At 42.2% G+C, this 26,881-nt stretch overlaps 2 protein-coding genes across 2 annotated transcripts; both read left to right on the plus strand.

Annotated features, from left to right (window-relative positions):
* The first annotated feature begins 514 nt into the window (after positions 1–514).
* LOC110369366 (transcription factor 21) lies at positions 515–4,400 on the plus strand. The gene is made up of 2 exons (XM_021323407.2): positions 515–1,512; positions 3,768–4,400. Exons 1-2 carry the CDS (start codon positions 927–929, stop codon positions 3,803–3,805), a joined length of 624 nt encoding a protein of 207 aa, XP_021179082.2. The 5' UTR covers positions 515–926; the 3' UTR covers positions 3,806–4,400.
* An 18,237-nt stretch (positions 4,401–22,637) lies between these two features.
* Positions 22,638–26,503, plus strand: twist2 (twist-related protein 2). The gene is made up of 2 exons (XM_012876162.3): positions 22,638–23,397; positions 26,025–26,503. Exon 1 carries the CDS (start codon positions 22,860–22,862, stop codon positions 23,364–23,366), a length of 507 nt encoding a protein of 168 aa, XP_012731616.1. The 5' UTR covers positions 22,638–22,859; the 3' UTR covers positions 23,367–23,397; positions 26,025–26,503.
* Positions 26,504–26,881: the final 378 nt, after the last annotated feature.

The following is a 26,881-nucleotide window of genomic DNA, read 5'->3' on the forward strand; positions in this document are numbered from 1 at the left end:
TCAAAGCGCCTCTCGCCGTCGGTGTTTACTGCGACAAGCAGAATCCCTTTAAATTAGCATCCTGAAGGACTCTCTGAAATCAAAACCATGTGCTTGCAAACATTTATCTTTGCTGAATTAGACTCTATCCCTGCGCTGTCCTCCTCTCAACCCCAAGAAAGGCCTCGTTTATTTGATGAAGCTGCAGCATAATTACAGCGTGCATCTCCTCGGTCGTTAGCCATTCAGTTAGTCGTGTCATTTGCAAATTAGGCGAGTATTAATGTGGCCTCCTTACCCAAATTACGTTGGTCGCGCTGGCTTAATTTTGTGGGAATTTCCAGCATTTTGAAGGTCTTTCTGAAAGCTAGCATGCAGAATCCACTGCAAGGAAACGCTAAAAGCATTAAATATGCTAATTCTACTTTCAAATGTTCTTGTTTGTTAAGCTAAGAAGAAGAAAGGCCTTCCATGTGTTTCTGTCAGTGGTTGTTGTCAGCTGAGCTTCAATGGATGAAACAATCCCATTGAGGAGCCACTGGGCGCTCGTGGCCCGCTGTGCTTCTGCACTCAGATCTTCCACTGCTGGAAATCCTGAATGTTTTTGTGTCGATATTAGCGGCACTACTTGAGGGGAAGTTTCTAATTAGACACGTGTTCTCTGGGCTTTTAGTCGCTCACAGATCTGTTCATCTCTTTTGTTTTTTTGTTGTCGGAGCGATGAACAATCGAAGGAGAGGGGCGAGGAGTCCTTAAGAGCTCCCTTTCAGCCTTTAGAATCTGGCCGCGGCGAGCCGCAGAGAACCGTGAAGGCACTATTTAATGGAGATGTTCCCGTGAGGCTGACGCCCAGAAGAGATCCACTCAGGTAGACTTCAGGCTCCCTGTTGTCTCGTTGCCCTTTACTTTAACTCATCGGATCGTGTTAAAGCATAAAGAGGTAGAACATGGAGGATATGGGACTGCTTTTAGACTTTGATCAGGAGGGCTCCACTGACTTTGCATTCTGGGGACAGATGGACCAGAACTTCCACTTCCAGACCCAGCTGGATTCCTTCCTGATGGACTGCCAGGCGGCCGGCGGCCAGCTCTCCCCCTGGTCTACTTTCGGCTGTCAGTCTGTCTTGTCGGACGCACAGCTGACCTTCACCGACTTGGACGTCCACTCCCCGGGACTCGGTGCCTGTGCCGAGGGAGAAGGATGCCCCGCTGAAGAACCTCTGGAGGCGGCCAAGCGCAGGACGCAGCGGCTGGTGCTCCACCAGCCGTACAAGGTGCAGCGGCACGCCGCCAACATCAGGGAGAGGAAGAGGATGCTGAGCATCAACTCTGCCTTCGAAGAGCTGCGCTGCCACGTCCCAACGTTCCCCTATGAGAAGCGGCTGTCCAAGATAGACACTCTGAGGCTGGCCATAGCCTACATCGCTCTGCTGAGGGAGATCCTCATGTCGGGCTCCGACCCTAAATCATATGTCGATGAGTGCATGAAGAATGGCTACAAGAATCAAAGCGACGCAATCTGGAACACAAGTGGTGAGTTAACTTAAATAAGATGATTACTTAACCTTCAGACACTAAAGCTTGAGTGCAAAATGGTAAATATAACAATTTAAATTATCTTTTTATATAGTCTAATGTTCCTAATCAGGTTTCATGTTGGCTTCAGGTAAATTTTACCTGGTTCCTCTGAAGTGAGCTCTTACTTTTATTTATTTATCATACAGTTCTTACTTTCTTATGTCTTATTTACATTTGCAAAGCTTGAAAAAGACTTTGAATGATTATTAAGCAGTTGTTTTGGATCAAGAAGAACTAATTCACAAAGGGTTTTTGATATAAACACTGGTTGGGGACTTCAATCTGAACAATTACTCCATGGCTGCAATATAAGTAAGTGCATATAAATTTGATGCTAGTATTGCGTTAAACCTTTGCTCTGAAAAGGCAGCGAAAAATTTGCTTTACAGCCAAACGAGGGAATCAGAAAATCATAATAAGTCTTTTGCAACAGTGCAGCTGTAAACTATTCCCAGCACTTCACTTCCACATTTTGTGATCTTACAGCCTTATTCCAAAAATAACAACATAACATTTTTCATCAAAACTCCACACACAATATTAGATATTTGAGAAATTAGCTTTCTTTTAACCTTTTCTATTGAACTTAAAAAAGCAAAAACAGAATCACATGTATCAGCGCTCCATGACCCTCAGGATTGAGTGCAGGTCTGTCATGTTTCCACAGCTCATTATTTAGATATTTCTACTTCTTTACTGAAGTTGACCTGGGCTAAATTCAGTTGATTGGTCATGATTATGGAAGAAACATATTAAGAAACATATTAAGAAACATATTAAGAAACATGTATTGATCACACATGACACTGCATATCAGAGCAGAAACCAAGCAATAAAGTCAAATGAATTGTTTGTAGACTTCTGAGCACATAAGAGGACACAAAAACAGCATTAAACATGATCTTCATTATCTGGAAATACAAGAAGTTTGGAGTCAGCAGAGTCTGGTTGAATAAATGGAGCAATCTCTAAAGAGATGTCTTGGTCATAGAGACGACCAAGAAGCCAATGGTCCTAGTGTTCCCTTGTGGAGAAAGGAGAAAAATCCTGATGGTCAGCCATTGGAAACGCGCTCCGTCAGGTTTTTTGTGACTGAGTGACCATTAAGACATGACAACAATCTTAAATTCTGCAGAAATGTGTCTTAGTCGAACTAAACAATATCGTCTCTGCTGATGAGATCAGGCCAGACGGCCGGAGCCGTGCATTTCCTTTCTGGAGGAAAACTGCTTATTACTTAGCTAACACAACCCCTCCTATAAAGAATGGCCATGGCAGCGTCATGCTGTGGGGAGGCTTTTCTGCCGCGGGAGCTCAGAAACACTGAGAGGTTGAGATGACAGCAGCTAGATCTGGAGAGGTTATTCAAGAAAATCTGCCCCAGAATGCTGTTCAACATATCAATACCCGGAGCAAAAAGGTGAGATAACAGCAGAGCAGGAGCAGTCGGCGAATGTCCCTGGAGCCCATAGCTTAGTCCTGTTGAACCGCTCTGAAAACCCTAAACATGGCTGTCGACAGACGCTGCTCACCCAACCTGACAAAGATCTGCAGACAAGGATGGTGGAAAACAGGAGCACCAACCTTCTGGACATATACCCAAGAAGCTTAGTAGGTGTAGTTGTTCTTTAAGGTACTAAAACAAAGTGCTGGGAAAAGACTGCCATTAATCATGTAGGGTAATTTATTATCAAATTTGTGATTTTGAATAAATTTGCAGACCTTTCAAACAAACCGTTTTCACTTTGCTCACATGAGGTGTGGAGGTCTAATGCAGGACGATGACTAAATAAGTTAATTGAATCCGTTTTGGAGTAAGTCTGTAACAACAAAACGTGTAAGAAGTGAAGCTCCGTTCGTGTTTTCTGAACGGCCTTCTATCGGATGACAGGGTTTTAAAGGCAAATGCAACGTTGAGCAGCTTTCTTGTGCGTTCTGCTCGGACTGTTGTCCACAGGTGTGGTTCCCAGAGGCATTTGGCCTCAAATGAGCCTCGTCTTGATTGTGTTCTCACCAGATTCTTTGTCTTAACGAACTCGTTCTTTGGGAAACGGACTCTGAAAAGCTCTCAGCGGAGCTTTTCACCTGTAAGCGCGCCTCTTTTCGCGAAGCCCAGACCGGAGCCTTGTTAAACAGTCATTAACATGTATTAAAAACTCATGCCTTTGCCCCGCTTTTGTCCCTTTGTGCCCCCGCGGCTCCTTTCCCAGATCTGACAGCCCGCCTCTCCTGGATAAAGTGGGATTAGCCGGGAAGCACGGGGGGCCATCTCAAGTCCGTAAGGCCGCAGCTCCGCGTCAGAGACGGACAGGCCTGCAGGCGCGGCGCTGCCTGCTCACAGACATCTGCAGACTTCTCACCAGGTCACACACCTTTATCAGCCTTCCTCGCCACTTTGTTCAGAGTAGCTTTTAATATTCTAATTTACCGTTAACTGGTAATTGAGAGCCATTGTTTTAGAAACGGGGCAGACGAGGAGGGCTGGCACGGCACAGCTCTCCCAAGACGGATGGCATTTGTCACAGAGAGGCGCGCTGGCATCAAACTCAAAGGACTCATACTTCTGCAGACCAAGCTGAAGTGTTTTCATTAAGCTGCAAGTCGATGTGTAAAAAAAACTCACAGCCTTCATCTTGTAAACAAAGGATCGGAGTGATGTGCCGTAGCCCGTCAGGAGCTGTTTCCAAAAGCACAGACAGTGGCTGGAAGGGGAATTATGTAAAAAGTCTAATTAGCTGTTAATTGTGTCTTATTTATGCTTTTCAATAAGAATGTTAAAGACGCTGGATGATGAAATTATCTCCCATCAGAAGATGTAGACGATATACACAAAAATAAAGATATTTTTCACCCTGAAATGTGACTTTATTTTGTCTTGGATGTGTTTTCTGCTCGGGTTGAGCAGCTGTGTAAAGCTGAGGTTTTAAGCTCTTTCAGGCAATATTACCAGCACTATTTATTTTAAATAGACTTTGGCATATTTTGTATTTGTGCTGGTTGAAAAAAAATCAAGCCACACAACTTATCTATTATAAATTTAGTTGATTTGTCAGATTTAAAAGAGGATTGTTGCTTTAAACTGAACTGCAGTGAATGACAGCAACGGTTATCTCTGAGTCCTACTGGTACATATACATATATAACGTTATCGGATTAAGGTTATAAATGTTTATTTTTCATAAATTTGAAGTTCCCAGACATGATCTGAGCTGGTAAAATCTGCTACATTTAACCTTAACCCAAAAAGCAGAACAGGAGCTTAGAGAGAGGATCAGTTAGTCTGGAGATTTAAACAATGAACCAAAATCTCAGACATTCCTTTTTTAATGTTTTATGATATTTGAATGTGGGGCTTTTTTTCTGGGCATTTTGAGAATTCTGGAGAACAGAAAAAAAAGCTCCTGTTGGAGACTTTCCCGATCATCGCAGAGGGATCTTGACCCATCAGAATACCTTTCACATGAGATATGATTTGGTCACCTAAGTGAAGATTCTGGAGGCCGGAATGAGTAAAATCCTTCCAGTCTGTGGCTTGCATCAGGCCCCTGTTTTATTTATTTATTTTCTTTTTCTGCACCGAGGTGGTTTATTGATTTAACATCCGACCGGCCCGCTCTGACAAACGCCGAGAGGCTGCCCCGCTATCGGCCGGCAGGTGTGTTTATCGTGTCAGAGGAGCTCTGCAGTCTTTGGCGTTGCTCTTGTAAATACAATCAGTGCTCAGCATCCTGTGAGGGTGCGGGTTAAATCTAAATCTAAAACAGTTCTGTGCAGAGGTCAGAACGGAGATGAATGCTAGGCTGAGATCATTTGGGAACTTTGTTACAAACGCCTGGAGATAAGACGGTGACGCTGTACCTCTCCTCAGTGATTGGCCCCCTTTTTAAAGATGGCTGAAAAGAATGAACATGATGTTTTTTAATCGCAGCATCATGATCTCACGCTTTCAATTTGACTCTAGCAACGGGCAAATTTAGGAGAGTTGCTATTTTCCTGTTGCCAGTTAAAAATGTTTCATTTCCATTGAACCTATGAGAATAAAATTACAAATAAAAAGTAGAACTCTTACAAAAGAAGAGCAGCCTTCCCCCTGTGTGACAATTTTGCATGTTAAGCATATTGTAACGGTATACTTTTGTATCGGTTCCACAAATAAGGAAACACTAAATCTTTTTAGCACGTCAGCAACTAATCCTCTAAGGACCCCCAAGAGGTGTCTCGTGACCCCCTGGGGGTCCAGACCCCCACTTTGGGAGCCCCTGCTCTAGAGCCTGGTCATCGAGGCCCACTGCTCTGCATATTTTAGACGTTTTTCTGCTTTAACACGTCTGATTTAGATGGTTTCAGGTCAGCGAAAGCCTGTTAATCAGCCATCAATTGAAATCAGTCGTGTTTCTGCTGCATATATTTTTGGACATCCTTGGTACAACAGTTATGGTAAGAGTAATTTTCTTAAAGGGGAAGTCCGGTCAACAAGGAAAAATCAGGGTATCATTAGCTATAACTAAAACTAATACGTTTGTGGTTATTTAATTAACTTATCTTTAATCAATAAGAAAATAAAAACATAAATTGTCGTCTGAATCACTGTGTATGGGGGCTGACATTACTGCCCATATTTGGGCAGTAAGGGGCGTTTGACATCACATCCTGGGGCGTGGAAAAGCGGAAGCGGCGACAGCATTTCTCTCCGCTTTCCAAGCAAATTCAATAGGAGCCGTTCTACATAGCTGCAATCATCAATAATTTTTTCGGATTTCCAGAGGACTTCACCGCTGACATTCCCAAGAGCTATTGTTACAGCAACAATGCCCACGTGCATGGCCATCGGATGTTCCAACACAACTGGTAAAAGTAGAAAAAACATTGCTTATTTCAACTTCCTGATTCATGAGCCACCGGGCTTGTTGCTGGATTGCCAACTTGAAGGGAGCGGATTTGCCATCTAACTTCTGGCCAGAGAGAAAACACGTCATATGCAGCGACCATTTTGAAGAAGAATGTTTTGAACATGACATGAGAGCGAGGATATTCGGTAAGTTATTTTTTATTTTAGAATTTTTTATTTAGAATTTGCGGGGATGGTCACCGAGCAGAGGGGCGGAGGGATACCGCATGTGATGTGGTATCCCTCCGCCCCAGCATGTGCTGGAACGCTCTTATATTTTAATATTTATACAATAATGACCACCTGCCCTATTTACTAGAGGGAAAATGTATAACTTAAGTCACTTCAGCGCGATCTCTCCTCCGCTGTGTGTGTGTGTGCGCTCCGCTGCAGCGCCGGAAAAGCCGTGCTGCGGCGGAGCGCGCGCACACACACACACACGCGTGTATACATATATACTGTAGGACCCGACTGAGTTTGCACTGGAAATAGGTACGCTGGATTCCTTCAAAAGTCCGGTTTCTGTCAAGAAACTCTTCTAAAAAAATCCATATCGCTATCAGATGATGATAGCTCCACGGAACTCTCATCACTGTCACTAAGTACTTCATCACTCTCTGCTTCGTACACAACACCAGTCGTCGCCATGTTGGAAAATAGTGCGCCGTGATAAACAGAGCGTTGAAACTTGCTCAACTGCGGGTCCGCCGAGTGACGTCAAAAAATGGGAGGTGACAGTACTATTCTTGACCAAGATGGATTCCTCCACATAAACATGATTAAATGAAAATTATTCATAATTAATAAAACGTATATTTTATTGCACAGTATGTAGTAGTTTTATATTTAAAGTACTTTCAGCAGTTTGAATTCTGATTTTGACCGGACTTCTCCTTTAATAACAATAATTTATTAATGTGAGTTTTTCTAACATTTGCAGTGATGGGATTATTCTGTTAAAATTAAAAATGGTTTAAAGTTCTTTTGCACATCTTTATCAGACTCTTAATAAATTTGGAGCGCGCTTGACTGGTTGATTTTTTACAAGTCTCTATAAACCTAGGTTTACTCAAAAAGATTGAGTATATAAACAATAATACCAAGTCTACTATATTGCATGATTTCATTACTAAAAATATTTTTAACATATTTTTTTAAGTTGGACTAAGTCAAAACCACTCCGACTGTAAATGTCTCTGGATGGCTGCGTTCATTTAGCAGGGAGTCTATAAAATGTGGCTTCTCGGTCTCTTTTCTGTGGGCCCCAAAAAAATAACACAAATTCTGCAATGTTTATGTACAATAACGGCAATAAGAAAGGCTGCTTTAATGTGCCATTTTATGAATAAAGTCCTGAGAGTTCTCACAGCAGAATGACATCATTAATACAAAATGTGTATTGAGGCTGGGCAGCCTGGGTGTGCAACTTTTTAAAAGACAATACCAGATGCGTAATCCACTAAAAATACACAGTTTCCCAGCTTTTAATGAGCAGTATTAACCGAATCTGCCTGCCAGCGCTTCACTGCAAGATTTTGCTAAAAAAGAAAAAAGATCATTGATCTGCTTCAGTGGCCTTTATCTTATTTGTGCTGGAATAGAAAGTGGAGTTTTGGGAGAACTTCCATGAGAATCCAAGAGTTGTTTAAATAAATTCTTCATAGAAAACAAGGTGCAGCTCAAATGAAAGCATGAAACTCTAAAAAGAAATAATAATAAAGGAAAATTTAGACTTTCTTACTTGATATCTTATGTCTTTTACTTATTTTTATGGTGTTATAATTCATGCGCCGTAAAAAGCTCAAGACAATATTTTACTTTAAAGATTACATAATCGGGATCTTTAGCTAAACTGGAATTGTCATCTAGTGGAGGCTTTAGGTACTACAGCCCAAAATGTAGCATTCAATGAGTTCATGGGAGATCATGCCTGTAGTACCAGTCCTGGGCTCCCCAAATCCAGTCCTGGAGAGCTATTATCCAGCAAAGCTGCATCTATTCTCCAAAGCACCAACATTAAAAGGCGTAGTTCCCTCTTCAGCAGCACCTCATCCAGCTCTGAGTCTGCACAGCCTGATTTGACTCAGTTGTGTTGGAGCATCTAACATCTGCAGGGTAGCAGCTCTGAGGACTGGACTTGTGCCCAGTGTGATATATATCATTATGAGTTTTAAATGTGTAAACGTGAGCAATAGTCTAATGCAAAGCTTTAATCTTGAATTTCAAAGACAATTTAACACTTCAACCTCATAGCTGTGAGATTCAGTCACAAATTTATGGTATTTAACGATTCAAACTCAGCTATGAAATGCAAAGTAATTGAGGCTTGAGAAGCAGTTGTAGGTTTTAAAGTAAAAATGTCAATCAGTTCACCTGTCTGAGCAGAGTCTGGGATCACTGTCGTGTAAATGTTCTGATTCTCACTTTAACAGATAAACCAGTGAGATGAGAAAATCTTAATTCTTAGTGTATCTGCATAATATTTCTGCACACAAAACATTGTCTAATAAATGAACAAACAGATATTCTCCTGAGAAAGTCAAAAACATCCAGTTTTCCTTTTTTTACTTTAAATATTCAGGTCTGAGGCTTATTACCATTTTGGATTGACAGGTAGTACTGTAGTACTTTGATGGTAAATCTAATCCTCAAAATGCACCAAGCTAACGATGATGCACCCATTCTATAACGAGACTGGATCATTTAAGCTGCTCCATTGACTAAAACGGTTACCTACAGAGTAAAGTTTGTTCAAAAAGCTGCAGCTCTAAGAACAACATGATTTCCTGAACTGCCAGTTTCACACTCAGACCAGCCAGTCTGGCCGCTGGGCTACAAAAAATAAACTTTTTTCTCTCTTTACCTGTTGAACAGAATGGTTGAGCTGCGCTGCATGTTAGGATCTGCCCCCCGCTGACCCCGGCTCCTTCAATCCTTCCAGCCAGCTCTCATCCTCATGGAGATCCAGATCTGGGGGGGCGGGGGGGGGGGGGGGCCCTTTCACTGCTGGGAAACCCCAAACCTCTCCTCTGCTTTTCTCATCACCGCTCCGCTTCAGAGGGTCCTGCTTTGAGCCTTTGAGCTGATCCTTCAGATCAGAGCTCCAGTGTCCCAGTGGGCTCAGAGTTAAAACAGCCCCTGAATATTTGAAACCTTCGTTTGGATGTGCACAAGAGCATTCAGAGATCACCCCCTCCTCATTTGGGAATAGAACTACAGACCCCTGCAGAAGTTGCAGTAAACACGTTGTGGTAGTGTTGACTTTTTGAAGCCAGCTGGCAGTGGGATCTTCAGGATTTACACTCTGTGGGGATCAGTGGCGTCCAGCGGAGAGAGGGGGGGATGCTGCTGGTGACACAGGTGACAGCGGGGCACCGACAGCAGACTGTAAACCCGTGGACTGGCCCGACCCAATCAGAGGAACAAACACCACGACTGTTTGCCCAGACCGCCTGAGCCTCAATCCAAGCCCAGCATAGCTGAGAGCAGTGAGGCCACCTGGCTGAGAGACCGCTGTGAACCTGAGCTAACCCTGCTGCTAACCTTGGCACCAGGGTCACAAGTACAGCCCTAATTACGCCGCGCTGTTTGTGGAGGAGGCCGCTCCGTCGGCACCTGAGTGCACGGCTTTGCTCATTTGCTCAGCAAATTTACCCTGACCCCCCCCAGTTTCTCCTAGTAGAGTCCAGATTCTAGAAGTAGCACGTGCGTAATGAATATAATTGTGTTACGGCCGGTGTAAATTGCTCGGGTTACACTGTTTTTTGTAACTGTCAGGTCAGTGAAGTGAATTTAAAGGAAGCGTGGCTGAATTTAGCTTTAGCTGCTTTGTAGCCATCATGAACCTTCAAATAAACACCTGGTCCTAAAACAGTAACGCATTTATTCGGACAAAGGCGTCTGTGCGAGTCCAGTATAAGCCCCCATCACTTTGCACGGCGACCGCTGGATCTTTTCAGTATTTTGTTACATGATCACCACACATGTTGTATTTCATTGGGGCTTTATGCATTATAATTAGTTTTTATAAACAAAAATCTAAAAGGTGTCGCACAAATTTCTATTCAGTCCCTTTTACTCTGATACCCCAAAGTAAAACAGCACAACCAGCTGCTATCCACGGCTACCTACGGTTAATAGAGCCCACCTGTGTTTGCGTTGATCTCTGTATGGATCCAGCTGTTCTGTTGAGGTTTCAGAGGTTTGTTAGACAGCATTAGTGAACTAACATGGATCAGGTTGTGGGGTCTGCAGCAGGGTTAGGTTATAATAACTACGGCTAAAGCCTTGGACGTCTCACAGAGCGCTGCTCCATCGCTCATCCAACACTTAAAAAGTCTGGCACGACAGCAAAGCCACAAAGAGTGGCTGTTCATCTAAACCGGCTGGGTGGCCGTGCAGAGCAATTATAAATATAAACACCCCACGGTAGCTCTGGAGGAGCTGCACACATGCACGGCTCAGGTGGGACAATTATTTTTAGTATTGGTAAAAGAAAGCCATGGGAAGTTTTGTTTGCCGTTTCCCACAAGGCAGCTGAGGAACACAGCGACTACGTGGAAGAAGGTTCTCCCGTCAGGTGAGGCAAAAGATAAATTTTATGCCCTACATACAATAAAACTATTAATGTAATGGGAAACTAAGACTTAAAAACACCTTGAACACACCATTGCCATGGTAAAAAACATGCCGTGGAGCTGCTTCTTTTCAGCAGAAACAAGGGGAAATGAGTGAAGCAAAATACAAGGAAATGTAACGTAATGTATGTTTTCACTCTTGCAGAAAACCATTTTCCCAGAGATCTCTGTGTGTTTGATTGTTGAGCCTGTTAACTTTGAACTGTGGAACGACTTCTAGACTGTTGAAACAGTTTCATGTGTACGCAGACACAAACTTTAGCCAAATCTAACCTATCTATTTTTAGGTCTGGTGATTGACTCGGCCATTGCAGAATATTCCATTTCTTTGCTTTAAAAAAACTCTTGGGTTGCTTTTGCAGTATCTTTTGGATAATTTTCCATCTGTACTGTAAAGTGCCGTCCTGTCTACTTTGCTGCATTTCGTTGAATCTGAGCAGGAACTTTATCCCTGTACACTTCAGAATTCATCCGGCTGCTTCTGTCTTTTGTCACATCATCAATAAACACAAGTGATCCAGAGCCACTGGAAGCCATGCAGGCCCACGCCATCACACTGCCTCCACCATGTTTTACAGAAGATGTGCTTTAGATCCTGAACTGTTCCAGTTTATAGTTCCATTATGGTAATTACCACAACCATGCACCATAGCTGCAACAATAACTGTAATAACTTATGTGCAATAAGCTAATTAAACAAGGTGCTATAAACCATGCAATAAGCCTGTGCAATAATCCTGTATAAAGTGTATAATAACATATGTGAAATAACCTATTTATACATAGGAGTGTATAGAATTGTATATAGCTGTATAACTGTATCTAACTGATTCTACTTACCTACTTTGGCACCTTCTTCTGACTTTTTGACTATTGAGCCGATGGGACAAGTGAATTTCTCCATTGTTAGATCAATAAAGCTTATCTTATCTTATCTTTTTCTCCAAACATTCTTCTTCCCATCATTCTGGTAAAGGTTGATCTTAGTCTCATCTGTCCAAAGAATGCTATTCCAGAACTGGGCCGGCTTCTTCAGCTGATTTTTGGTAAAGTCAATTCTGGCCTTTCTATTTTTGAGGCTGATTAATGGTTTGCACCGTGTGGTGAATATTTTGTATTACCTCTCATGAAATCTTCTCTTTATGGTAGACTTAGATACTGATACACCTACTTCATGGAGAGTGTTCTTCACTTTAAAGGATGTTGTGATGGTTTTTTCTTCACCATGGAAAGGATTCTGCGATCATCCACCACTGTTGTCTACGGTGGATCTCCAGGCCTCTTTGAGTTCCCAAACTCACCATTAGACTCTTTTTTTTCTCTCAGAACGTACCAAACTGTTAATTTGACCCCTCCTAACATTTCTGCTTTCTCTCTGATGGATTTCTTCTTCTTTTCAGCCTCAGCCTGGTCTGTTTCACCTCCATGGAGAGCTCCTTTGGCCACATGTTGTGTGTTTACAGCAACAGCTTCCAAATGCAAACGCTACACCTGGAATCAACTCCAGACCCTTTAACTGCTTAATTGATGACAGGTTAACGAGGGAAGAGCTCATGCAGCCTTGTTATAATGTTGTTGTTTTTTTTGCAGCCTCCTTAGTGGGGGGGGGGGGGGATAGAGGTTGCTGCCCAACTCCAGCTGATATTAGGCAAGAAGAGGATCCTCAGGTCAGCAATCCATCACACACAGAAGGTTCCTCAGCTAGGATCTCAATCCCAGACCTCGCTGACAGCCGTACCACCGAGCAGCTCTCTCCGAACACAGCAAGGAGAAAATCCAGCTGGTCTTCTGACATCCAGCTGAAACACATCTTGGGTCAGAGCTGCACATGAACACATGAACTGACCATCAGCCGTTCAGCTTCTACGCCTCTGCAATCAGAAAGAACTGCTTGGATTCAGATTTTCTAGCGGTGAGGACACCATGACGAAGATTAAGAAAGAGTAAATGTGGTTCCTCTTTGATATTGGCCCGGGTAAACAGAATCTAACTTTTCAAACTACCCTGGGTTGTTTGCAGGAGCGTTTTTCACTGATACCGCGACATTCAGATAATAATGTTGTGCTTCTGAGAGAGAAAAACTGTTCATATTTATGAACTCCACCATCTTCCTTTTGACGGACAGTTATATTCTGGATCGGGGGCACCTTCTCTAACGGATACAGCCTGTGCCTGAAACGGCCCTCTAACCGTAAATCACGGCATCTTTTCTTCACGCACATCTCCAGACTGTAAAACCTCAGAGAGCCGCACTTCAAAGCTTGATTTGCTCTCTTGACAGCCATAACTTCACAAGGCTCAGGTATTGAGCCTACAGTTTTTCGGGGATGGGGAGGAGGGATCGAGGGGGGGGCGTTCTGCCCTGTTTTCCTTCCACCTTCAAATATCAAAGCCCGCTCTGACAGTGGGGGTCTCTGGCATCTCAGGCCCCCTTTCCACAGAGCAGACAAAGCCCTGCGCAGCGAGCCTGCATCGCATTAAACAAAGCCTAAATGTTTCAAGCTGTTCCACACTCCCTGGTGAAACCTCTATGAAAGGGCCCCTAATGCGATTTCTGAAACACCTTGTCATCGGCCCCAGGGCAGCAGAACGGAGAGGTGTGGGTAAATGAACGAGCAGGTTCTCTGCGTCACAGGAGGTCGGCTCTATGAACGCAGGTATCCCGATGCCTTTACCGCCCGATATTTACCCAAAACTGAACCCAGGTGTTTACTGGAAGTCAGCTTAATTCAAATAAAAGTTATCAATGCAAGCACCTCGACTGAACAACATCCTTCGGCTTTTGGCGGTAAAGCAAACAGTTTGGGTTGAATTTGAAGTTACATACATGTAACGTCTTCTTCCAAATGAAGGTTGTGGCACCAGTGGCCCTGGGGTCAAAGTTCAGTGACAAGTGTAGGGACCCTCAGAGCTCTTCACAGCGCTGCGTCAAACTTCGAGCTTTGGATCCAGGTACTTACAGACTCACTTACATACAGAAGATTATTATCTTCAGCTGTTACTTTATACATTCATCCATCCATCTTCTAACACGTCTATTCCTGCTGGGGTCGCGATGGGTGCTGGTGCCTATCTCCAGCTGTCAATGGGTAAGAGGCGGGGTACAACCTGGACAGGTCACCAGTCTGTCACAGGGCAACACAGAGACAAACAGGACAAACAACCATTCACACACACTGTCACACCTAAAGAGAATTCAGAGAGACCAATTAACCTAACAGTCATGTTTTTAGACTGTGGGAGGAAGCCGGAGTACCCAGAGAGAACTCACGCATGCACAGGGAGAACATGCAAACTCCATGCAGAAAGACCCAGGGCAAGGGTTCACTTTCTATATGTTGTATTAAATAATACTGTATATTCCTAAGTGATGGTATCAAGGTGTTGCTTGTTTGTAGCTGTAATACTTTATCGGCTGGTTCTGCTGCTCTTTTTATATCTCTCTCTGCAGGAGTAGAAGCAGATTAAGGATGTTGTATCGCTCTCTCCCTCTTCTCTCCTCTTTCTCTTTCACCTTTTCTCATTTATGTTCTTCTACCTTTTTGTTTCAGTGTCCATTTAACATGAAATATTCCCTGCATAGATTATAATAAAGCTTCTTGCATGTATAAATCAAGCGGAGCACTATGGGCAAAAGCAGTAAGGCTCTGCTTGTGAAAGTAAAATTTGTTGGTCTCTTTTAGGCATTAAGACAACAATTCTTATTGCAACATTGCCTGACCGGACACACACAAAACAAACAAACAAAAAAACTTTGAGCTTTGCCAGTTTGCGATTTTCTTGTGCAGAATGAAATTGGTGGGTTTTTTGCTGCTTTTGTCACTTTTGCCTTGTCCAGGCTGCAGTGGCCATAAAAGATTGCTGGATGTTTGTGGTTCTACTCACTGCGAAAAATCAAGATGAGTTGAGAAACCTGGTTAATAAAAGGGAACTTATGTGTTGTATCTAATACTTTTATTTTAAGAAGATTGTATTTGTCTATGAAAACGTCACCTTAAAAGATAGAAACAGAGTCTCCTGGGAGGCCAGATTTGCTCCGTAGGAGAATTGTGGTTGAGGGCTGAATAAAATAATTGCAAAGGCTGCAAATGGAGCCTGGGCTGCACTTTACACTTTTTCAAAGTCCTATTGTAACACTATTTGTATGTTAAAGCAGGGGTCACCAACATGAGGCCCGTGGGCACCAGGTAGCCCCCAAGGACCTCATGTGGGGCCCTCAAGCCTGTTCTTAAAATAGCAAAGCCCTAAAATGTTGTTTTATTTCGTTGCTCTTCCTTTTTAATCATGCTTGTATTTACTTATGTTTAAAATGATAAATGCATTAAAAATATGTATATATTACATAAAGTTAAGGTAAGCTCTGACTCTTCTAGTTCAACGGTCAGTCCAGGTAGCCCGCCGTATGACACAGCACCAATGAAGTAGCTCTCAACTTCTAATAAGTTGTTGATCCCTGTCCTGAAGAATACCCAATAAATTGTACAGAACATAGTAGTGGTGGCATCTGTCCCATTGACACAATTTGTTCCCTCTTTCTGAGTGGAATCTCCAAACTGGACACTAAGAGCTCCAGCAACGAGACTCTCAGAGTAATAAGATGAGAAGCTGCCGTCCAGTGAACGCTCATGAGGGACGATGCATCTGCTGAATCCTGGTTTGTGTCTTTGCACGACTTTGAGCTGCTTCTCATCTGCCGGATATTTGTTTGGTGCACTAAACAGTATTATTCTGTAACTCAACGCCAAATGTGGGGTCTTGTCGTGTCTGACATGTAGTTCTTCAGAGCTGCGGCATGACTCACCGTTTCACAATTTACTGGAACTGAGTTTTGCAATAAACCAGACGTGCATGAGGAGTTTTCTTCCTTTTCCGTTTTAAATATTGGCGTCAATTAGCTCTTTTCAAAACGCAAGATTTTTAGTTGACAGATGAAATAGCATATCATCTTTTCATTAACAGTTCAGTGCAATGTTTTAATAGGGCAAACTTCCTGAATATATAAGCCACTGATTAAAGTTACTTAAATAAAAACAATAGAGTTAAAATATAAGCTTTCACAAACTCTCGGCTGTTTGTTTATTAACAGCTCAGCTGCCATTTTTAGAGGTGGATACTGTCCTTTATGCAGATAGTGAGGCTAATGAAAGCCACAAAGCTTGATGGAGCTTCAAAAGTCACCAAAGCTTTAAAAGTCTGGATAACAGATGATTACTTCCTGAAATAGAAACAAACCAGGCCTAAGTCTACATGGCATCTTTGGTTCATCTGGAGTCCCTTTCTCACACGCAGACATGAAGATACAGAGACGTTCTCCGTTTTTCAAAAGTATTTACACATCTTGGAACTATAGCAACAAACTTCAGCGTGTTTATTGTGGATTTTATGGGATAGAACAACTCGACGTGGAGCATGACAGTTATCTGAAAAGAAAACATTTCCATGTTTTCAAATCTCTCAGCAAATTAAACATCTACACTTCGTTCCTCTGTAGAACCACATTTTTATGAGGATACAGACACAAGTTCTTACTTTCAGAATAAACCGACTCTCTCCATGTGGGTTTCGTTCCACAGAGCTCCACACGAAATCCATCTGGCCAGATTCAGGATCACTGAAGTAGGAACTGGTGGTAGAGCATCTTTGATAAGAAGGAAGATGAGAAATTCCTTTATTCTCCAACCAATGGGGAAATTCAGGTGTGACAGTGGTACAGACACAGAGTTACACACAATTTATAGCAATAGAAAAGAAGAAAAGGAACAAACTGGTCTAATCTAAAGTTAGTTCTGAAGAAACGCCAAGAATAGAAAGTAAAAAGTAGATACCAGAGTATATATTGCGCAATTCTTGATAATATGGCATACTCAGGTAAAAATCAGATTGAATATTCAGGTTTAACACTGGAAAGAACTCCAGACTTTTAACAGAAATTAAGATAATATAATATACGATATGCATGAAAGTACAGCAGCATCTCTAAGGTTTCCCTTAGTTTCTGGGCGAAAACAGTTCATGATCGGATCAGAATGGCTATTTTAAGGTTTTTGACTTAGATTCTCTGTTGTATTTATAATTGGACTTTGACTGGATGGTTCCAACACATGTAAATCCATATTTTTAAAGCATTTCCTTGTAGCTTTGTCTGTTTGTTTAGGTTTTTTTCTGCTGGAAGCAAAACACCAGTCTAAAGTCTTTTGTAGCCTCTTAAACATATTCTTTCCAGGAATGGCCTCCATTTATCTTGGTTCCTGTCTGTGATAAAGAAAAGCATCCCACAGCATAATGCTGCCACCACAGTGTTTGTATCTTCAGGGTGGTGTCCAGTGTTTTCTGCACTTTGCACGTGGGCCAAAATCTTCTGTTTTTATCTCATCTGACGCCTACATGGCTAATAAAACTGAAAATGGTCGTTTTTATGGTTTTCTTGCAACAGATAATTTTCTTGTGCCATAAAGGCCAGATTTTTGAAATTCCCAACTAAAGCTGATGGACTCTCAGACCAGAGCTGCGAGTTTCTGCTGACGTTTCCACCTGAACAGCTTGTTTTTATACTGGGATTAAATCACACCAAGGTTGACCCTCTTTGCTAATTAGCTGCCATATAAAAGCAGGTGGATTTTATTTAGAGCTATTAGATTAAACTGAGCTAAAAGCAAATGAATTCCAGGATTTTTTTTCCATTCAAATCATTCTGTGTTTTTATATCTCACCACTATGAACTACTTCATGTTGGTCTAGCACATCAAATACCATTAAATACATTGAAGTCTGACATAATTGTGACTGAAGGAATCATGTTTACATGGCAGGACACATGTAAGGTGCGCACACTGCAGGACTAAAACCAGACACCTTGATGTAGGCGATGAGAAAGTGATGGTGAACTTTATGCACTGGTTTGTGGCAGACGCAGAAATAGAAGCAGACGTGTGCTTCACTTCTTCACCTTTAAACTATGTGAGTCGAGCCACACTCTGGCGGAGGTGGTGGAGGTCAAAGGTGGGCAGCCTCACGGACAGTAAAGCTTCCCTAACAAATCACACGCTCGTGTCAGATCAAAGCTTTTTTATAAATCATCACAGGTCCGCACGTTTGGCCGGCTCTTCCTTATTCTGGTCCCTTTCTCAAGTTCAAAACCTGTTTCTTGTCTCTCATCACCTCTCGGTCTCGTCTTCAGGAGGCTGACGGAGGCGCGTGGAACCAGGATGTGGTTCTCTGACAGCACAGAGGACGTACAATCACCGAGGCTTGGCCCTCAGCCCATGTGCAGCCCATTCTGGAGGTGTCAGACAAGACAGAAGCACGTCTTCCCGCTCGGCTGAGTTACAGCTGAGGCTCATCTTTGATCTGCAAGGCGGGTCATCCCTCTCTTTCTTCCCTCTCACCCCATCCTCCGGTGAATACTCCACTTTTTATTTCCCGCTACTCCACTTCCAAGGGGTTGAAGAATGAGAATCACTCCCGATCCCTGAAGAACGTCGGGTGAGACGAACATGAATCATTTACCAGAATCCACAGGGGAGTGGAGAAGCTCCACTGTCACAAACAAACCGTTGAATTAGGAATGTTTGTGGTCAGAGATTAAAATACAACCATCACATAATTATACATGAATTAGAACAGATTATAATCAGTTATAATGATTCTTTATAATTTGTTTGAACTGGTCTTTGTTATGGCCACTTCAAAACCTTAACCTTACTGTCTTTGAAAACTAGTTTCTGCAAAAGGTTTAACTTCCTGGCTGCTGTCTTGAGATGCTGCTTCAGTATTTCCACATAAGGTGCTTTCGTTATGATACTAGCTATATTTTGCTAGTATTTTGCTAGTAAACTCTTTAATTTTAGCCTCTTCAGATCACTGAATATGACTCTAAAATTCAAGGCCTTTGTCCATAAGTGCATTTGAAAACTGTAATTGGGCTTTTCATGTTGCTTTTGGAGTAATGGCCTCTTCCTCTCCGAGTGGCCTTTCAGTACATGTTGGTCCAGGACTTTAGCCAACATCTTCTTAAGAATATTTGCTTTTGTTCTGGGGTCGATACACACATTTTAACCAGAAACACACTGATCTCTGAGACACAGGACCCGTCTCCTTCCTGAATTGTATGATAGCTGGACTTCCCCACACTATTTATACTTTCAGATGATTGGTTGAACAGATTAACGTGGCAACTTCAGGCATCTGGAAATTTTGTCCAAGGGTAAACCAGTCTCCTCTTGATCCACAATTCTCTTCCTGATATCCTATCTGATATATATTTTTTGATTTTCTGATGATGAAGCACAAGGAAGCAGTTTGTTTAATTTAGTAAGTTGCTTTAAACCCATCCGCAGGTGAGCCTCCAGTCAACCCGTGATCTGTCTGTCCCAAACTCTTTAAACACGTCGCAACCTCACTGTATGTAAACCTCCGACTCAAAGTAACGCATTAAAAGTGATCCAAAGCCAAAAATAAATGACTATCTCCTGTTACTCTGGCTTTTAGCAAATAGATTTGATAGCGATCATCCTAACTGACCTGAAACAGGAAAGCTTTGGTCTGATCTGATTTTAGACAGTGAGGGAAAAGAGTGTATTTTTATAAAGTATTTGTAAATGCCTGGTTTTTACGATATGTTTAGGAGAAGGGAATAAAATCAGCTTGAGTGTGGACCGGTTCTTCAATCTCCTGATTTGTTGCTTGCCTTTTTTTTTGTTGAATAGCTGCTAACTTATCATTGCCTGAAGCATATATGTATACAGTGGATGGAAAGAGATTACTGGCAGAGCCTCCCTGTTGTCATTGGTGTGTGTGTGTGTGTGTGTGTGTGTGTGTGTGTGTGTGCTTACCTCATAGATGCTGCACAGGATCACTCTGCTCTGTACCAAGCCAGGACCTTCTCCCCTGCGCTCGGAGGCCTCCCGCAGCTGAGCCGTGGAGCTGAAGATCAGAGGTCACAATCAGGGAAAGCGTGTCTGTGTGCCTGAGATCCCGAGAGTTCACATTCCTTCTTTCATGCTGCAAGTGTGCGCGGACGTGAGCGTTACTTTTCTCCTGGCACATGTGAAGCATTACAGTCTCCAGCGTGAGGCCGGGTCCTGCGGACCGGCGCGGTCTGGATCACGGCTCTGGCGCTGCGTGAAAAACGCTGTGACAGTAAGTGGAGCCTGAAACACAAAGCAGACCAGGCTTCCCTGCACAAGCAAGCGTGCATTTCTGCGGGTTCAAACTGTGTTGCACAACAACAAGCAGGAGGTGATGGGTTCCACCTCATTTGCAGCTGCCAAGCAGTCTCCGCTGGGTGTAGAAATCACAACGCACTGGCACTGAAATTCGATCTTTTTCGCATATTTTCTCCTGGAGTGTAAATTAGCCAAATTGCTTCCTAATACGGGGCAGTTAGTCAACACAAATCGGACTGAAAGTAGATTCATTTGCAGCTAATAATCTTCTTTTGATGAGAAATTGTAAAGTTCAAGTAATGCATCAACCTTTGTTAGAAAACCTGTTTACCATAAGTTATTAAAACTTGGTCAAATTAAGTGTTGATAACGATGCTACAGACCATTTTAACGTTTTATTGTAACAGCAAAAGCTCAGACTAAGTTCTGCAGAAAAATACAAACTTTAATATGAACATATTTACTTAGTAAACTAGAAGTAATTCTAGTTTTTCTTTTTGGAAAATAACTTATTTGTAGTCCTGCTCTTATTACTTTGTTCAACTCCCCATTTGCCAATAGGGCAGCACTCAGACTTTTGTTGTAAAATTTCCTGAGCTTGGAGAATAAGCAGAAAGGAATTGGTGACAATTTCTTTTTGCACAATGCAAGATGGGAATAGAGCCCTGGGTCATGTCTTGTGCTTTCTTCTCTTCAGCACAACCCACACATTTCCAAGGTTTTAGGACCAGGAATGGTTTATTTCACTCAGAGTTTTGGACCATCTTCCTGCAGAGAGAGTCATTTTCAGGATTCTGACAGAGGCCGGCAGATTTCCTGGTATTGCATATAGCTCATGCCATGCACTACGATAAGATCCCCATACAGCATCACAGATCCTCCCCTGTGGTTAACAGTGGGCATGAGGCGCTTTACCACAGACCCATCACTTGTTTTGAACCAGAAAAGCTCCATCTAGTCCCGTTTGACCAAAGCACAGTTCAATCTAAAGATCCAGTAGAGTGTGGTAAACGTCTCCTGTCTATGGTTGTAATTGTAGAACAGAAAAGACTTTTTCCTGGCATGCCCTCAAACAGGCAGTTGTCATATACATATTACTTCTTGGTGTTCTCTAACAGTGAGCTGTCCAGATTTTTGAAAAATCAATTACCGTCTTTCTCCGTTTGTGGAGTGGCAACATACATTTTGCCTTCTTACGGTTCCAGTTGTTTAAAACTGGATTATTATTGCTCTGACTGTAGTTTATGGGAAAGCAGCTATTTTAGCCATTTCATAAATGACCAAGATCAACAGTTCCTGAAAGAAATTGGCCTCTGTGTCATAAATATTTATATAATATAGCCCAGGGAAGCAGCGACTTCAACATTCAACATTTAAAAAAAATGCTTTTGACACATTTGTTTTACAGGGACTGTTAGAGAAACCAGTTATTATGCCACTTAAAATCAATTATTTCTTAACGTGGAATATTTTCCCTACTCATTAAATGTATTAAAATAACAATGTATGCTTCTAAACATTTCAGAGTAAGGCATTTCTCCTGCAGGAGGGGATGTATTGATTTTAAGGCCTTTTAAGCACCTTTCACCGTGGATGCCACTGAGCAGCTTATGGTGTGTTTGCGCACACGCAGTCCTCGTTAATATAGAGACACGGAACCAAAGCAGGTGCAGTCAGCTGATGTGATTAAAACCTTGAAAACATGTGGGGGAAATATGCAGATCTCATAATGTAAGCCACCTGCGCGCTGCTTCTTTACAAGGCCAAGCGGCGCAGGATGGATGAGGCTAGGAAGCGTGTGCGCAGATCCTGGAGAGAGCGGACTGTTTGGTGACAAAAGCCTCCAACCTGTTTCACTTCTTCGTTTTAGGATGTGGAAAAGCGCGCAGACTCGAATTGACTTGGACTTTAAGCCGACTGCTTTTCCCTCCAGAACCCCGAGCCTAAATCGCGTTCCTGGGTGCGCACTGCGCGCACCCTCCCAACAAAACGCATTTTTATTTAGAGGCCAGTTATGCGCATGGCTGCATTTTGTAAAAGCGGTCGCAATATAAGATAAAGAATAAAATAACTTTTTAGCATCTTAATTACTTTGCAAAAATATATATAGGCTATTATTTTTTAAAAGCCGAATATTTAAATGTATAGTTTTTGATGAATCGTTGGATTTGAAATAAATAAATAAAAATAAATAATAAGATTAGTTTAACAGCTGAGGAAGAAACAAATCAAACCAAAGCAGGAGGATCTTTAAGCCTGACAGTTAATAAACTCCAACACCAAACCGCCGCAGCCTCCTGCTCATCGGAGAGAGGCGCACCCTGGACGCACCCTCCGCCCACCAAACCCCTCCCCTTCCACCCTCAAAACTATTTAGCATCTGAAGTTGGGACAAAGTTTCCCCAAAACATTTTTTTAACAGGAGAAAAAAAAAAGAAAAGCTTTTCTGCGAGAGGAGTCGCGGGCCAGCCGCCAGACTGAACTCGGTTTGCTATTAGAAGGGCATCTCTGAAGTTCTCCTGCTTTGAAGGGATTTACATTTATTCTGTAACCACGGCTTCCAAGGTGGACTCCGTGTTTTCCTCTCTGTCTCTACATTTCTTCAAGAAAGAAATGGAAGAGGGCTCCAGCTCCCCGGTCTCCCCTGTGGATAGTCTGGTGACGAGCGAGGAGGAGCCGGAGCGGCAGCAGAAGCGCTTCTCCAGGAAGAGGAGGCACAGCAAGAAGTCCGGGGAGGACAGCAGCGGCAGCGGGAGCAGCCCCGGCCCCGGTCCGGTGAAGCGGGGCAAGAAGCCCAGCCCGAGCAGCAGCCAGTCGTACGAGGAGCTGCAGAACCAGCGGGTCCTGGCCAACGTCCGGGAGCGCCAGCGGACTCAGTCTCTGAACGAGGCCTTCGCGTCTCTGCGCAAAATCATCCCCACGCTGCCGTCGGACAAACTGAGCAAGATCCAGACGCTGAAGCTGGCCTCCAGGTACATAGACTTCCTGTGCCAGGTGCTGCAGAGCGACGAGATGGACAGCAAGATGTCCAGCTGCAGCTACGTAGCGCACGAAAGACTCAGTTACGCGTTCTCGGTGTGGAGGATGGAGGGCGCCTGGTCCATGTCAGCATCCCACTAGCAGGCAGGGACCGACACTTAATGCCAAAGCGGTGGGTATTCTGAGAGCTGAGACGTCTGGGCTTATTGTGCAAAATGTAACCATGAATGTCACCCAGGGAGCCTTTGACACCTCATAGAAGTTATAGGTCTCAAAGTGTCATACTTGTTTAAATTCACTCAAATATTTAAAAAAATATATATATTTACTTTTAATAGTTTCAAACGCGAATTGGTTTTAGGTAATAAAAATTAACAAAATCAGTTTGATAGTTCTGACCGGTCAGAAGTTGATGGTATACAGTTATTGCGCCCCGTTGCTCGTCTCAGTCACATTTTGTACACAGGGAAGCGTTGGGACTCACAGTCACTCTGAAACTTTGCCCAAATAATCTGACAAATTCACTAAAATTTGCGGGAAACTGAATAGCAGAAAGAAAGTATTTATTTAGAGCACTTTGAATCATCTACTGAAAAGCGCAGTAGGCCTATAAATAAACGTGCCTCGCCTTCATCATTTAGCTCCATTGTTTTAGATTTTGCTTTTTGCTATAAAAATTAGCAGAGGCTTGAGAAATCAATGCTAGTCTTGATCAAATATATGAGGTGAGTCCAAACACAGAGTTTCAAGTGAGCTGTGGACCAAACAATAACAGCCTGAGGTGACTATGAATAAAGGAAGGGCTGATTTGAACAAATTATAAATAAAAATAATTATGATTATGAATAAAAGTAATGAATGAATGTGACTGGAACGAACAAACAGGAATTAAAATAATCAAAAATTATTGATTTTAATGTGTAGGTTTAAAATGAAATATGGGGATTTGATCACACATCAATTACAAAAAGTTATATATATATATATATATATATATATATATATATATATATATATATATATGTAGTTATTATTCATTGTGTCAGTGTATGTTAAACAGATCAAAGAGAGCTTAGTGAGCAGTTTATAATGGAACAACACATATATAAAACCTATAATAACTATTAAATACAATAAAGCTGCAGTTAACACAAACACACAACTTTGAGTGGAAAACAAGTTGAACATGTTTGAATAAAAAATAGCAGAACTGCTCTTTATATATATATACTTTTTTCATTTACTTTAGGATAAAAGCGTCAGATTGTTATAAACTCTCGATAAGATTTAAAAAAATAACTACAAGTTGACAGTGGTTGTGTGTACTGATAAAACTTGACCTCTTCTTCCCACAACTGCAGACCCGATTGGGAAATTCAGAGAAATAAATAAATAATAAATCTGAATGATGTAACTGATGATCACTGATTAATTATAACACGTGATAAATCTGAAACACGAAACACATAACCGATGAATATAAAACAGACACCAGTGATGCCGTGGTTGGTGAGGGACCCCTGGAAGCAGCGTCCCCCATAATTAAATTCTGCTCATGGCCCCTGAGAACCTTTAACCGGCACTGGCCTCCTGTTATGGGTCACCTGAGCTCAGAACCATTACTCACCTGCACAGTTTGCATCCGGTTAGATGATCGGCTTAGAAATCTAGTTGCTGAGCTTTTCTCCCTTGTTATTTCTACCAGCAAACAGCGTTAAACCTGAGACTCGTTCTCCTCTCCTGGACATCTAATGAGGGCGGGGGCTGTGGGGTTTGAATTGCAGGAGTGCGCCAGAAAGAGAGCAGCAGCTGTGGTGCCATCACGGCTAATTTAGATCCGCGATAGAGGCCTTTCCTGCGTGCAGACCGCAGGAATGGGCAGCTCGGCTGGACATGAAAAGTTCGAGCCGGTGCAAGATAATAAAAACAGAGGGACGCATTAACGAGCAGTCAGCCTGCGGTTAAAGAGGCATTTTTTACTGCAGATATGCAGCCTGGTTTATGTTTATACAGCTACAACATTTATTTATATATATATATATATATATATATATATATATATATATATATATATATATATATATATATATATATATATACATAAAACATCTGGGTAGGTATTTACATTTCTTTTTCTATTCCACCCTACCTTGTTTTCTAGACCAAAGGCAGTGTAGTCTACAGGTCAGGTGTTAAGGGTCACAGTGTGTCATGTGAGCCTCGTATTTAGTATAAAATCACATAGGATGTTACAATTTAAGTTGATAACACCAAATTGTGCGGTTCTGGTGAGAAACAAAAGCTGCAGTGCAGGAATCTGTGACTGAAGTCAATTTAATGTTGGGGTATTTTTTTGTTATTGTGTTTGGCCTGATAATGTTTAAACCCAAAAATGCAATTCTTATCAATTCATTATATCTTTTTTGTTTTATTTTTTAATTCTTATTCCTTTTCAGAGGTAAAATAAAAAGCATTGGTGTAGTAAAAAAAAAAATGTTTTTAAGCAGAACAAAGGCCCCTGACTGTATTTGCATATCTCAGGGGGACCATTCAGCCCAGGAGGAACTAGTTCCTATTCTTTCAGGATTGTGCCTCAGGTGCCTCCTACTAAATATGCAGCTGGACCAGGCAAATAAAAAAAAAAGGTCCATGTGGTTTTACTCAGCTCACGGGTTCATAATTGATTCATTAACGACTTCCCAGTCGCTCTCAGAGCAAAGTCAAATTCAGATCGTTTGCATTTCTCAGAATGTGTCCTCGTCCTCTTTACTAACTTCTCTGTTCTTCTCGACATTTCAGACTGTTTGCTTCTAAACGACGTAAAAGAGATTATTGAAGAACTGATCAACCTCAGAGGCCAGGGATGGAGCAGAGGCGAGATGCGAGCCACAAGCGCAGGAGGAGTGTGGGAGTGTGTGTGGACGCAGATTCATCACGCCGCGGAGGACTGGACTGTGCAGAGTGCCAACGCAGAGCAGCCAGCTGCGCACCTTTACGGCCTGTGCTCTCACCAAAGCCACCCTCTTTTAAACATGGAGATTTATTTTCTTTTTCAAAGACTTTAAGTCAGAATATGAGTTTATATATATATGAATAAATGAAAGCATATTGTACATAATTGTGTAACTATATCCTGTAAAAGGGACCAATGCAATTCGGAGTCTTTTCGCTGCATGGGGTTTTATTCCAACGACTTTCCTCTAAGTTCCGTCCAGTTTCCACTGTTGTTTTTGCTTATTTATTAAACGGGTATTTTTTTTAAACAAACCAAAAAAAAAAGCTTAGTCTGTGTTTGTTTTTTTTTAAATTCTACGTATATTTAGGTAATCATAAGAGTTTGGTCTAATAAGTTTAAAAAGGAAAGTAGAAAGTAGAACTGGCTCTCGTTAAAGGGATTTTTTTCCCCTCCCTCTCTGTGTTGGGTGTGAGAAGTTGCCCTTTTCCCTCCCCTCTGCGCTTGTTATGGAAAGAAAACCCCATTTAAAAAAAAAAAAAAAAAAAAAACAGAGCCCATAAAGATCCAGCTTCATTAAGGGCACAGGGAATAAAGCTCAGCCACATAAAGTGTTTGTGCGCCTTTAAAACCAGGTAATCAGTGTTTAAACTGCAATTCCTTCCACCGCAGATAAGGACAATAACTCTGCCTAAGGCTTAAA

Source organism: Fundulus heteroclitus, chromosome 7, assembly GCF_011125445.2.
Source record: "Fundulus heteroclitus isolate FHET01 chromosome 7, MU-UCD_Fhet_4.1, whole genome shotgun sequence".
NCBI lineage: Eukaryota > Metazoa > Chordata > Actinopteri > Cyprinodontiformes > Fundulidae > Fundulus > Fundulus heteroclitus.

Coding starts and splice junctions, on each gene's coding strand:
- LOC110369366 (XM_021323407.2), top strand. CDS start 927: ATGGAGGATATGGGACTGCTTTTAGACTTTGATCAGGAGGGCTCCACT. Junction 1,513..3,767: donor CGCAATCTGGAACACAAGTG/GTGAGTTAACTT, acceptor CTCCTTTCCCAG/ATCTGACAGCCCGCCTCTCC.
- twist2 (XM_012876162.3), top strand. CDS start 22,860: ATGGAAGAGGGCTCCAGCTCCCCGGTCTCCCCTGTGGATAGTCTGGTG.